Below are 14,643 nucleotides of genomic sequence, written 5' to 3' on the forward strand. Positions count from 1 at the left end.
GCAATACCCCTGAGCATCCTGAATATCTCAGGGTCTATAAGACGAATGAAGTCTCCCTCTATAATCTGGTGGTGCGCTCCAAGGCCCATCAACCTGGAAAAATTTGAGGAGGTGTGCCGGGGGGCAATAAACATTCAAAATCCCGTACTCCTCGTATTAAACCTTTGAGGATCACAAACCACCCATATTTGTCCTTAATTTAGCCTAACAGCTGAAATAGAAGATTCTTCTGAATGAGTATAGCTGCTCTCCTGCTTTTAGAATTAAAAGATGAGAAAAACATCCAGCCAAACCCTCCTTTCTGTAACCTTAAATGCTGCTTATGTGGAGTTTACCCATTCTGCCCTTGTCTGCGTGGGTTTCCTCCGGCTGCTCCGGTTTCCTCCCACAATCCAAAGATGTGCAGGACAGGTGAATTGGCCAAACTAAATTGCCCATGGTGTTAGGTGCATTAGTCAGAGGGAAATGGGTCTGGGTGGGTTACTCTTCAGAGGGTTGGTGTGGACCTGTTGGGCCGACGGGCCTGCTTCCACACTGTAGGGAACCTAATCTAATCTTGCAACAGGGCAACATCAACCCTTTCTTTTCTAAGACTCTAAAGTATCTTCTTTCTCTTAATTGATGAATGACTCCCCTTCATATTCCAGGTGCACCATTTAAACAAACAATTAGCCATAACCATTTGAAACAGCCCATGATCCCCCGAGAGGAAGACCCCCCACTCATAATGTGCCGAATGGAAACAGTAAAATATTTGTGTAAACTAGAAAATACCACTACAAAAACTGTCAATGCAAAGCTTCTAAAAACTATTCCTATAATGAACCAACATATGAAACAAATAGGAGGAGACTTTCCCCCTTGCCCACAGGGGGCACACACACTACCTACTGACACCTCCATGGCTCCTTCTAGTTGAAGCCATGCTCCAAACCCAGGCAAAACGAAGTAAAGAATGCATGTAGCTTATAACAAGAAAATTAAAAGTGGGCATTCAACCTGACCCAAATCATTACTGATTTTAAAACCCCAGCCCCCCAAACAACCCCATCCCAAACCAAGACAGAGAAAAAGGGGAAAAAGGCAGGGGAATAATGACAATGGGAGTGGAGAAAAAAGAGAAAAAAGGACCCCATATATTAAAAGAACAAAATCAGGTAAACAATGTAGACAACAGAGAAACAAAGGAAACACTATTGTCCATATTTCTTGAACCAACCAGTCTATTTTATAGTGTCCAGGAAGTACTTTGACTGTACTGACAAATCAAAATTGTACCTTACAGAATACTGAATATTCAAGTCTCTCAGTCTCTTCTTTACTTCATTGAAGGTCTTCCTCTTGTGGATCAAAACCACAGAAAAGTCTTGAAAAATGTAATTTTGACCCCTTGTAGATCAGGACCTGTGGATCCTTCCCCAGTGCTCTGACAGCAGCCAACACCATTTGCTTATCTCTATAGTGCTGTAGTCGCACTATGACCGGGCGAGGACACTGGTCCCATCCAGACTTGCACACTGCAACCTGGTGGGCCCACTCGACTCGCACTGGGCCCGCCTTGACTTCTAGTGTTAAGAACTGTAGGAGCCATTACTTCAGAAAGCTGACTAGATGGGTTTCTTCCTCCCGTTCCGGCAGCCCAATAAGATGATTTTTGAGGTTGTCAACCTGCTCCTCTAAGGACTGTACCTGCTGCTCCAGGGCCTGGACTCAAACCACTGAGAATTCTGCCGTGGTCTCTGAAGCACCGGTCCACTGCTCCACCTCCTCCACATGCTACCTGAGACGCTGGATCTCCTACTAATGCTTTTGCAGCATGGCTGAGATCAGTTCCAGCCTGATCCGTTCTCCTCCATTGCTGAATTGATCTTCTCTCGGAGTTTCACGAACTCCGAGACCAGGCTCTGTTGCACAAGTAGGTCCAAAGAATTGTCCATGGAGGTCGACACTGCGGCTGTAGACGTGTCTGTTGCTGCAGGGGAATGCCCTGTTTGTTGTGATCCGTGTGGTCCTTTTCCCTTAGTTTTGGCGAACAAAGTTTTTTGGGACGTAAAATCGCCAATTTTTGCCAAAATAACTAATAAAGGGAGGGTAAAAGCACCACCTTGCATGGGTTATGGTGCAGAGCTCAGCAGGGCAGACCTATTAGATCGCCGCCATCTTGGATCGCCCAATCCTAGTGTCTCTTTTATTCTCATTTGAGAAATCTAAGAAGGATTAAACTAATGAACTAATTAACATCCCTTAAAGGGACACTGAAATAAACATCAAAAGAAACTTGTGAAATTAGATTAAAATATAATTTTCAGGACTGGTAATGCATTTCAGTTCTGCAGAACACCTTTAGCACACTAATGGATATCAGCACATTGTACTTATAAGCAATGCTAATGTTATCCCCTTTCAACCTAAGAAACTGGACAAGAATAACGTGGTTTTAAAGAATTCAATATTTATTAGAGATAACTAATATGTACAAATATGATATTCACAAGCACATCACTGTTTAAGCTAATATTAGGCTTTTCGATTACAAGGAGTAGTAGGCTTTCAATAACATGTCAAGCTTCAAGTAACCGGAGTTAAGATGGTATCTGTGACCTTTATAACCTCAGGTCCACATGCTATGACAAAGTAATGAGCATGTCTCTTAATGGTTCACTGACATTCTGACTAACACAGCAACACGGTGTGTCACAGTATGTCCAAACCATGACTGACAATATTTACAGAGGAACCTCGATTATCCTAATATCAATTATCCAAAAATTGAATATCTGAAGGAGATCTGGAGGTCCTGATGGAAATATTGCATCAAAGACGTGTTTCCAATAGTGATCGTGTCTTTTGTTTCCAGTGATTAAACAGGCACTATCTCCAAATGACTGACTGCCCGCCCTCTCTGTCTCTTCCCGCACTTTCCCTGGAGTTCTAGTACGCGCTATTTGGAGACTTAACCCACAGCGACAATTGTAGCAGTCTTGTTGTTAGTGTCCAGTCCAGCTGCCCCGAAGAGGGGGCGGGTGCGTACGGGGTTTTGGGGGGGGGGGGGCGGTGGGGCGCTGGGATAGGTTCAGGGGAGGGGAAATGGGGAAGCTGGTGAAATCTGCATTTATCCTGTGTGGTTGCAGGATCCAAGACAGAAGATGAGACATTCTTCTTCCAGGCGTCAGGTGGTTAGGGTTTGACGATGCAGGAGGCCCAGAATCTGCGTGTCTTTGGTGGAGTGGGAGGGGGAGTTAGTGTTCAGCTACAGGGTGGTGTCAACCTGCCATCCCTTCACCTCTCTTTAATTCCTTTTATATTCTGAACAATTTTATTCTTGAATACTTAATGCCCAGTTCTTCCCTTTTTGAGTTTCATACCTGATATAACTGCAATATCATATTCCCATGTTATTGTCTGCCATCTGCTCACCTGCTTTGTTTATAAGCTTCACACGTTTAAATATATTCACTGTAAGCGTAATTTAGATCTTATTGCATTAATTAGAACATTAAAAAATTGGAGCAGGAACAGGTAATTTATTCCTTCAAGCCTGCTACATCATTTAGAGAGACCATGGCTGATCTACAATAACGTTTTCTTGCATTATCCCTGTATCTCTTGATTTTTTTTAGATTAGATTAGGTTAGATTACTTACAGTGCGGAAACAGGCCCTTCGGCCCAACAAGTCCACACCGACCCTCCGAAGAGCAACCCACCCAGACCCATTCCCCTACATTTACCCCTTCACCTAACGCTGTTTTTAAGTAGAAATCTGTCAGTCACAATCTTGAATGTACTGAATAACTGACTGAATCTCCAAAAGTCTCTTGAACAAGGAATTCCAAAGATTCGCCATCCTCTGAGTGACGAAATGCTCTAAATCTTATCAGCTCTAAATAGGAATGTAGGCACAAGAATAGACCATTCAGCCTATTGCGGATGTTGGGCCACTAAATTCGATCGTAGCTGATCAACAATATCTCAATCACACTTTCCTGTGCTATTTCTATGTCCTTTGATATATTTTGTCTCCAGAAATCTATCAATCACTGTCTTGAGTGTGCTCAATGTTAAGCTTCTGTAGCCATCTGGGATAGAGAATTCTAAAGGTTCACTATCCTATGAGTGCAGATGTTCCTGCTCATCTCTATCTTCATTGGCCTACTTCTTATTCTGAGTTAGTGCCCTGGTTCTAAACTAATAAGCTGGGTAAACATCCTTTCTACATCCACCTTGTCAGATCTTCTCAGGATTTTGTAAGTTTCAACACAGCCACCTATTATTCTTTGGAACTCTAGACAGTACAGGCCCACATTCCTCAGTTTGAACTCAAAACAATTCTGCCATTCCAGGAATCTGTCTGATGAATCTCATTGCACTCCCTTAGATAGGAAGACCAAACTAAACACCAAGCTCCAAGCATGGTCTCACCAAGGCTTTATGCACTTGCAGCAAGATATCTCCATTTCTGTATTCAAATCCCTTTGCAATGAAGGTCAACATAACATTTGCAATTAAGATCAAATGTTGTACTTGCCTGCTAGTTTTTAATGACTCAACACAAGGGCACCAAAGTCTATTTGGACACCACACTTCTGCGGCTATTTTCCCTGGAGCGTCGGAGGCTAAGGGGTAATCTTATAGACATTTACAAAATCATGAGGGGCATGGGATAGGATAAATAAACAAAGTCTTTTCCCTGGGGTGGGGGAGTCTAAAACTAGAGGGCATAGGTTTAGTGTGAGGGGGGAAAGATATAAAAGAGACCTAAGGGGCAACCTTTTCACACAGAGGGTGGTACATGTATGGAATGAGCTGCCAGAGGAAGTGGTGGAGACTAGTACAATTGCAACATTTAAAAGACATTTGAATGGGTATATGAATAGGAAGGGTTTGGAGGGATTATAGACCAGGTGCTGGCAGATGGGATAGCTGGTCAGCATGGACGAGTTGGACCGAAGGGTCTGATTCCGTGCTGTACATCTCTATGAGTCTAAGTACTCAGTACTTCTGCTTAGAGTAGATTAGGTTTCTTATAGTATGGAAACAGGCCCTTCAGCCCAACAGGTCCACACCGACTCTTCGAAGAGTAACCCACCCAGACCCATTCCCCCTGACTAATGTACCTAACACTATGCATAACCATTTCTCCAACATTTTGGACACCTCACTAGGGGAGGTCATATCTGATTAACTTGATTGAATTTTTTGAAAGAGGTGACCAGGTGTGTAGATGAGAATGCATTTGATGTAGCTTACTTCTACTTCAGCAAGGCGTTTGACAATTTAGATGGGTGATAAATAGCGAAGGTCAGCGTCTATGGTATCTAAGGAAATTTGGCTAACTCAGTTCAGAATTGACTGAGTGGCAAGAAGTAGAAGGTGGTAGTCGAAGGATGTGTTGCTTGGTTACCACCCTTGAAGACTGTTACTGGCTTAGAGCAAAGGGGAAAAGAGCCAAATCTGTATCAACTAACTTTATTTAGTTAAAACAGACATTCATTGACATCATTTGGTTAAGAAAAGGTTAAAAGCAGGCATGTAATTCATACAAAACTAAAATCTCTGCACCTATCCACTAGGTTTCTTAGATATTCCCTGAACAGTCACATAAAATAAAAGCTTATACTCAAGAATATGAGTTCACACTAGCCAGGCAATCTTTCATGTCCTTGATGTAGTCTCTCCACTTCCAGAGTAGGGTTCTCCACTTCAGCAAATGTTGATCTCCAGAGTTTCCACTGGCTACTTGCCCTAAATCCTTCATTTTTATACTTTGTCCTTCTCTTCCTGAACTACAATGTCTTAATTGTACTTTATGCCACTAAACAGGCAGCACGCTGGCTCACTGGTTAGCACTGCTGCTTCACAGTGCCAGGTATACGGGTTTGATTCTTGGGCGACAATCTATGGGGAGTTTGCACATTCTCCCCATGTTTACATGGGTTTCCTCCGGGTGCTCTTGTATCCTCCCACATTCCAAAGATGTGCAGGTCAGGTGGATTGGACATGCTAAATTGCCAGTAGTGTTAGGTACATTAGTCAGGGGTAAATGTAGGGGAATGGGTCTGGGTGGTTACTCTTCAGATGGTCATTGTGGACTTATTGGGATGAAGGGCCTGTTTCCATTCTATAGGGAATCTAATCTAATCTCATTGGTTCTGGCTCATCTGCTAAGCCTGTGGCATTATAGGCTCTGGCCCAAGGACACCGTTAGCATTACCTCACACTCTTACACCAAGCAGGAATTTATACCTTATGTCATTTCCCTTGTTTTCCTCTGAGATGAACCAGTTCCAAACAGCCCAAGCCAGTGGCTGGAGCTCAGGTTATTTGAGTTCACAAATGCTATTTTTATGTGTGATTAGCAACTGGCCTATAGATGTTTTTTTTTAGTGGCAGTCTGTATTCAGTGGGGTTCCACAAGGATCAGTGTTAGGATCCTTGCTGTTTGTGATACATACGTAAATGATTTCGACTTGAAAGTAGGAGGATCAATTGGTAAGTTCATGGATGATACAAAAATTGGTGGAATGATAAATAATGAGGAAAATAGCCTCAGATTACAAAAGGATATAAACGTGATGGTCAGAGATAAATGGAATTGAATCCTGTCAATGTTAAGGTGATGCAGAATAAACAAGGCAAGGGAATACATGGTGAACAGCCATAATTCTACTGAACCATAGACCTGCTTTCATTAGGAGAGATGACTGGTGGTTGTTCAACATGAGAGTCACCAAGCTTCAGATGAAGGGAGAAGTTGAGGGAGAGTCATCGAGGTTTATAGTATGAAAAGAGGCCCTTCAGCCCAACTTGTTCATGCAGCCCAATTTTCACAATTAAACTAGTCCCATTTGGCTGTGTTTGAACCATATCTCTCCATAGCTAGCCCATCCATGTATGTGTCTCCAAATGTTTTTAAAATGATATCATTGTCCTCACAATCCACCACTATCTCTAGCAGCATGTTCCAGACACTTATCACCCTCCTGTGAAAAAATTTGCTCTTGCAATGCCATATAAAGAGTGGTAGAGATTTCAGTAATTAGATGCTTGCTTTTGACTGGCTCAGACTCAATGGGCCGAAGGGCCTTTATCCATGTTCTAAACATCTATGACTCACATGATATTCCATTTGCCATATTTTGCTCAAGTGCTTAGCATCTCCAAATTTTCATGAAGTATCTTCTCACAACAATCATAGCAATTACAGAGACATGGCTCAGGGATGGACAGGACTGGCAGCTTAATGTTCCAGGATATAGATGCCATGGGAAGGAGAGAAAGGAGGTGGGGGATGCACAAGAAGAGGGAGAGTGGCATTTTTGATTAGGGATAACATTACAGCTGTACTTAGGGAGGATATTCCTGGGAATACATTCAGGGAAATTATTTGCATGGAAATGAGAAATGAGAAATGGATGATCATCTTGTGGGATTGAAGTATAAGCAACACCTCCCCCAACCCCCACCAACCACCACCACTACCAGTAGTCAGCAAGAAACTGAGATACAAATGTGTAAAGGAGATCTCCATTATCTGTAAGAATAATAGGGTAGTCATGGCAGGGGATTTTAACATACCAAACATAGATTGGGACTGCCAAAGTGTTAAGGGCTTAGATGGAAATGAATCTGTTAAGGGTCTACAAGAAAACTTCTGATTCAGTATGTGGATGTACCTACTAGAGAAGATGCAAAATTTGATCTACTGTTGGGAAATAAGGCAGGGCAAGTGACTGAAGTGTCAGTGGGGGAGCACTTTGGGGCCAACTACCATAATTCTATTAGTTTTAAAATAGTGATGGAATAGGTTGGACCAGATCTAAAAGATAGATTTCTAAATTGGAGGAAGACCAATTTTGATGGTATTAGGCAAAAATTTTCAAAAGTTAAATGGGGACAGATATTTGCAGGTAAACGGATTAAAAATGGGAAGCCTTCAAAAATGAGATAATGACAGCCCAGAGGCATAATGTTCCTGTTAGGGTGAAGGGTAAGGTTCTTAGGTATAGGGAATGTTAGATGACTAGAGAAATTGAGGTTTTGGTCAAGGAAAAGCAGGAAGCATATGTCAGGTATAGACAGCAGAAATCAAGTGAATCCTAAAGGCAGATGGAATATACTTAAGAGGGAAATCAGGAGTGGAGAAAGGGGACATGAGATAGCTCTTGCAAATAGGGTTAAGGAGAATCCAAAGGGATTCTACAAATACATTTAAGGGCAAAAGAGTAACTAGGGCTAGGGAAAGAATAAGACCCATTAAAGATCAGCAAGGCCACGTATACATGGAGCCGCAGGAGATGGGGAGACACTAAATGAGTATTTTGTATCAGTGTTTACAGTGGAGAAGGATATGAAAGGTGTAGAATATGGGGAAATAAATGACATCATCTTGAAAAATGTCCATGTTACCAAGGAGGTGGTGCTGGATGTCTTAAAATGCACAAAGGTGGATAGATTCCAGGACCTGATTAAGTGTGCCCAAAAACTTTGCGGGAAGCTAGGGAAATGATTGCTAGGCCCCTTGCTGAGATATTTGTATCATCGATAGCCAAAGGTGAGGTGCTGGAAGACTGGAACTTGGTTAATGTGCTATCACTATTTAAGCAAAGTGGTAAGGAAAAGCCAGGGAACTGTTGACCAATGAGCCTGACATTGGTGGTGTTGGAGGAACTCTTGAGGGACAGGATTTACCTGTATTTGGAAAAGCAAGGACTGATTAGGGATAGTCAATGTGGCTTTGAGTGTGGGAAATTGTGACTCACTAACTTGATTGACATTTTTGAAGAAATAATGAAGTGGATTGATGAGGGCAGAGTGGTGGATGTGTTCTATATGGACTTCAGTAAGGCATTTGATAAGAATCCTCATGGCAGACTGGTTAGCAAGGTTAGATCACGTAGAATACAATTCGAACTAGCCATTTGAATACAGAACTGGCTTGAAGGTAAAAGACAGAGGATTGTTGTGAAGGGCTGCTTTTCAGACTGGACACCGGTGACCATTCGTGTGCCACAAAGATTGGTACTGTCTCCACTGCTTTTCTTCATTTATATAAATGATTTAGATGTGAACATAGGAGGTATGGTATTAAGTTTGCAGATGTCCCCAAATTTGCAGGTATAGTGGACAGCAAAAAATGTTATCTTAGAATACAATGGGATCTTGATCTGATGGGCCAATGGGCCGAGAAGGGGTAGATGGAATTTAATTTAGATAAATGTGAAGTGCTGCATTTTGGAAAGGCAAATCAGGGCAGGACGTATACACTTAATGGTAAGGTCCTGGGGAGTATTGCTGAACAAAACGACCTTGGGGAGCAGGTTCATAGTTCCTTGAAAGTCGAGTCTCGGATAGGATATTGAAGAAGGCGTCTAGTATGCTTTCCTTTATTGGTCAGTACACTGAATAAAGGAGTTAAGAGGTCATGTTGTGGCTGTACAGGACATTGGGTAGGTTACTTTTGGAATACTGTATGCAATTCTGGTCTCCCTGCTGCAAGAAAGATGTTGTGAAACTTGAAAGGGTTCAGAAAAGATTTACAAGGATGTTGCCAGGGTTGGAGGGTTTGAGCTGTAGGGAGAGGGTGAGTAGGCTGGGGCTGTTTTCCCTGGAGCGTCGAAGGCTGAGGGGTGACTTTACAGAGATTTTTAAAACTATGAGGGGTATGATAGGGTCAATAGATAAGGTCTTTTTCCCAAGTTGGGAGAGGCCAAAACTAGAAAGTATAGGTTTAAGGTGAGAGGGGAAAGATTTAAATGGGAGCTAAGGAGCAACTTCTTCATGCAGAAGGTGGTGCATGCATGGAATAAGCTGCCAGAGGAAGTGGTGAAGGGTAGTATAATTACAACATTTAAAAGGTATTGGATTGATATATGAATAGGAAGGGTTTGGAGGTAAATGGGCCAAATGCTGGCAAATGGACTAGATATCTGGTTGGCATGGATAAGTTGGACTGAAGGGTCTGTTTCCATACTGTACATCTCACTTCCACCTTGATTTGTGTCATCCGTTAACTTGGAAAATGACATTTCATCCCAAATCATTGAATAACTAGTGTCAAGCATTGACTCTTCGGATGTCCCACTAATCATATCTTTCCAAGTTGAAAGTGATCCATTTATTCCTTCTTCTGTCTTTTGACTATTAACCAGTTCTCCGCCCATGACTGTTTATATTCCCTAAACCCATACGCTCTAATTTTGTATACTAACCTCTTATGTGGGGCCTCACATTTGAGATTGACCACATTTAATACCTTCCTTTTTCTTTTTCCAGTGTTGCCTGTCTCTCCAAATTCTCTGAGCATCATATTTTTCCCTTCTCATGGTAAATCTTGGTTCTCAAACCCTGACAAGTTAGTTTTAAATATTCACATCCCATTGCCACCAATAGCACTAGCCAACACCCTTACAGGATGTTGGTCCCTGATCTGTTTAAATGCAACTTAATGTAACTCATCAGCTTGTACAGGTCTCTTCCTACCCCAAAACCTACAGCAAGAATCTAAAACCTTCCTTCCTGTGTCACCTTTCCAACTATGTCACACTGATGTCACTCTTTAAACGCTGGTGCTTTATGATCTATCCCCGTTTTGCAGTTTTTGATTCTCCAAAATGTTTCTGCTCCTTTATTTCTGACCTTTGATCTCCTGTTAAACTTTTAAAATCTAATATTCTTTCAGTTACTGAGGAGAACAACCTCAGCTCTGTACATCTGAAGCCCTTCATCACTGGAAACATTCTTTGGAATCTTTTCTGCACCCTCTCTAAAATCATTACATCCTTCCTCAAGTGCAAGGCTCAGCTTTGATGCTGTAATCCAATTTGATATCAAATCAGTTTTTTTGTACAATTTTTAATTATATCTTATCAGCATCCTACAGGCATTCTTAAGTGTTTTCTCATCTTGCTCTGATGCCTTCAACTTGTGCAGATTTACCGCCCAACCCTCCCTGCCACCCTGAAGCATTTCTTACTTTACTTGCTTCAGTTTTAGAATTATACCCTTAATAATGCCTCTCTTTATCTTTTCTTTTGTATGTTTTAAAATAAAAAGCTCACCTAAATTAAAGTGGCAGCCTTGACTCAGTGACAACACATTGCATCAGAAGGATATGGATTCAAGCCATACTTCAGCAACTTCATAAGTCAAGGCTGTCAATTTTATGACAAACTTTTGGAGTACTGCATTTTTGGAAGTGTTCCTTTTTGAGTGAGGTACTAAATCAAGATCCTGTCTATCCCTTGTGGTTCTTCTGTCTACATCTTTACTATCCATTCATATAACACTAATGCCAAATATTTTGGCCCAATCTCTACCCTTTCTGAGACCCACTGCACTACATCCCTTTTAATATAGGGTTCCCCACCCCCTCACCCACCCCCCCCAATTTATTCCCTGCATCTATCTCTGCTTGAATACTGTGCTTGATCTTAATTCCCTATGTACAACACTTGGTTGCATTAAAGTTACTGATAAAAATTCCATTATGCCAGAAAACAGTGCCCAAATTAATTTTCTTCTTTTACTCCCCAGGAATTGATGCTACCTATAACAATGAGGTAACACATTCAAGTATTCAGATGTAGCATCACTACAGAAGTACTTACTTTGGTGCATGTTGTATTATAAGTACATTGTGTAACTCCAGACCAAATTTATATCATTAGGCATCTCGTTGCTTCGATGTTAAACTGTTGTCTTTTGTTGAGTCATTCTCCTGTTCTTTCTTCACAGGCTTCTTTCCTTTCAGACCAGCCTGAACCTTACCTGCCATTCCTGTCCAGATTCCTTGAAACACAAATGTTTGCTTCATTCATTGACAACAAAATAATGTGCCATGATGATGATGACAAAGACCAAATCTTAAAGGTATTTGATGCCCGAGTTGACAAAATCAGAACTTTGAATGTTAGAACGCCAACGCTCCGTACATCAATGTATCAGAAGTGTACTACCATAGATGCAGCAGGTAAGGAGACCATATGGTACCCAATGTTTGAATTCCATTTCGTTTCTTTTCTCAGTGAACCATTTTTTGTTTCGCTTGCATTTGACCACAGGAATAACTGGGTGAAAGATACTTGCTTTTAGCCAAGGTACTCTAAATATAGATTACCAAAACATGTTGAGATCCATTTACCTGGATAGCTAAATTTGACTAATACTGAAATTTTCCTGAGTTTGATCCACTGCAATTTCTAATTTTGCTCAAACATTGTCAAAACCAGAGGAAATGGGTATCTATATTCTTTTGCTCCAAGTGCATTCTGTGAGTTGAATATGGATAGCTCCTCATCTTCCTGATGATAAACTGCATTATGTAAAGATGTGAATCAAGGGAAATATTCATATTTTTAAAAACATTTGTTTTCCCCTCAAATTGTTTTGTTTGATAAGCCAAGAGATGTTGGTCTGGGGGAATGGAACGTTAACTGTTTTGCACACTACTGTGCCTCAAGCACACTTGACCACATTATTGTGGAAGTATGCACAGTAAATATCCTCCCACTCTTCCCCAAGAAAAATCTTAGGAGAGTAACAATATATATTTTGCCATTTCTCACATCAGTGGTCATCTAGGCTGACAGTGTTAAACTAGTGGATCTCACCAACTCAGCTGGACAGCAAATATTGCCTTAGCAGTAAGGTTCAGATTGAAAAAAAAGCTTGAATTCATATTGAAATGAAAACAGAAAATTCTGAAGAAAGTCAGCAAGTCCAGCAGCATTTGTGGGGATGAAGCAAAGTTAACATTTTGAGCCTGATATGGCCTTCTTCGGAACTGAGTGGGTTTAGAGTGAATTGTTTTTTTTTCAGTTGTGTGGCTTTTAAAATCAAAATCAAGGTTGAATCCATTGCAAGTAAAGTAGTTCCAGTTGCCTATGGAAAATGCTGTCCAAACATAAACAAACTTGGCAAGCCCAGCAGCAACTGTGGAAAGAAATTAACAGTCTGTTTGTCTGCACAGATGTTAGCAGACCTGAGCAATTTCCCAGCACTTCCTGTTTTTATTTCAGATTTCTGGTGTTCACAGTATTTTGCTTTTGTTTAGTGTACAAATAAGTGTTGTTCTGAAATGAAAATCAGGTCATCTACTCATCTCGATAGCATGCATGGAGTGTGATACTCACAGATGTATCATCAGATGCTTTTCCTGTCATCAATGACATGAAGTAATGCTGCATAATAGAAGCAGATCTGTTTGCCATCTATTTTTTCAGCCATTTTATGCATATTCAAAGATCTCAACTTCGGTCAGCACATTTTAATTTGGGACAGACTGCAACCTATTCAACTTGCAAAGGCTCAGAGCTCACACACGATCACAGAGGAGCTACTAATTGGACTCTTGTTTGCTGAAGACTATAGTATCTAGCACACTGAACAGCATATAGTTGCTTGTTGACTGCTTTGTCTCAACCTCAGAAATCTTGAGCCATGCAGTAAGTTTAGAAAGAGAGAATTTGTAAAATTTAAATTCTTTCTCCAAACTACAAGATCCCAATGAATAGTACACCACCTCAACTCAGTTTAGGAGTTTTGCTATTTTTGATTATTTCATCAAAAATTCCACATGAGATGTTAAAATGACTCATTGTCTGGCAAAAGCAGGCTTTGAAGAGAGAATGGACTTGTCTAAAAACCAAAGGTTAAAATTCCTAAGCAGTGGTTCCCTGAACACATGTATTGCTGTGAGGCATTAACAACCTACTGGATCAAATAGAGTAACTGGAAGTATTCCACTTTTGATGCTTCAGATCGATCTGCAACATCAAATAACAGAACAATATCTCTAATACCAATGTTTTTGTAGGAAGTTGATTGGTATGAGAGCATTTATTTGAGTTCAACCTTGCTAAGTTGGCCATATTGTTGTGTATGTAGTGTTCCTGCACACTATGAGATGGTATTCTGTAGTCAGTTGAGCATGAGAATCCACACCCTAGGTCGGTTCCTACAATGTAAAAGAATGACATTCTTAAAGCCAATCTCCAAGCCTGTAATTGGATCCCATTATGCTGGGGAAGAACAACCCTGGACAAGGTCTTTGTGATCAACTGCTCTTTAGCATTTGTAGAGAGTAGGTACCCACAACACAAGCCATCAACAGCAAAGCCAGGCTCTTCACCAACAACTCCAACAGCAACTTCAAACTTAATAAATAGTTGCTTAAGGTAACAAGTATTGTTGAAAAATGTAATGTGCTGTTGAAGCTGTTCATCCTGCACTTATCAGGACACATGCAAGAATAGTAAATCACAAAGGCAGCAACAATTTATATTGCATGCAAGAAAATCTGCGAGTTGGTTGGCCAGTTGATTCTGGTTGAGCTATTTCCACGGAGAACGCAAATTTTGTCCCAGCAGTCTCGTCTAACTTTTTAAAAAAAAGTAACGTCTGGATATTTTTCTTTGTCCTGGAAAGGTCTAATGATCTTAGTACACTTGGGATTGGATAACAATTTCTAGACAATCAGGGAATTACATATAATGATGAATTTTGTAATCAGACTGGTTGAGTATGGTCAATATTCTGTCTATTTCATACAGCCAAAGGTACAAGCTGTACGATACAATCCACCAGATCAAATGTACAACTGATGTACCTAGTTATATCTGCATAAAATTTATTTACCATGTTAT

At 40.9% G+C, this 14,643-nt stretch overlaps 1 protein-coding gene across 2 annotated transcripts in view; it reads left to right on the top strand.

The window, feature by feature from the left end:
• Positions 1-14,643, top strand: part of dennd5a (DENN/MADD domain containing 5A) — a 257,488-nt gene that overhangs the window by 136,122 nt on the left and 106,723 nt on the right. For both annotated transcript variants that reach the window (XM_072592284.1, XM_072592285.1), the window contains one exon: positions 11,735-11,969. In XM_072592284.1, the coding sequence (XP_072448385.1) occupies positions 11,735-11,969 (235 nt within the window). The remainder of the gene's footprint in view (positions 1-11,734; positions 11,970-14,643) is intronic.

Source organism: Chiloscyllium punctatum, chromosome 22 (assembly GCF_047496795.1).
Source record: "Chiloscyllium punctatum isolate Juve2018m chromosome 22, sChiPun1.3, whole genome shotgun sequence".
NCBI lineage: Eukaryota > Metazoa > Chordata > Chondrichthyes > Orectolobiformes > Hemiscylliidae > Chiloscyllium > Chiloscyllium punctatum.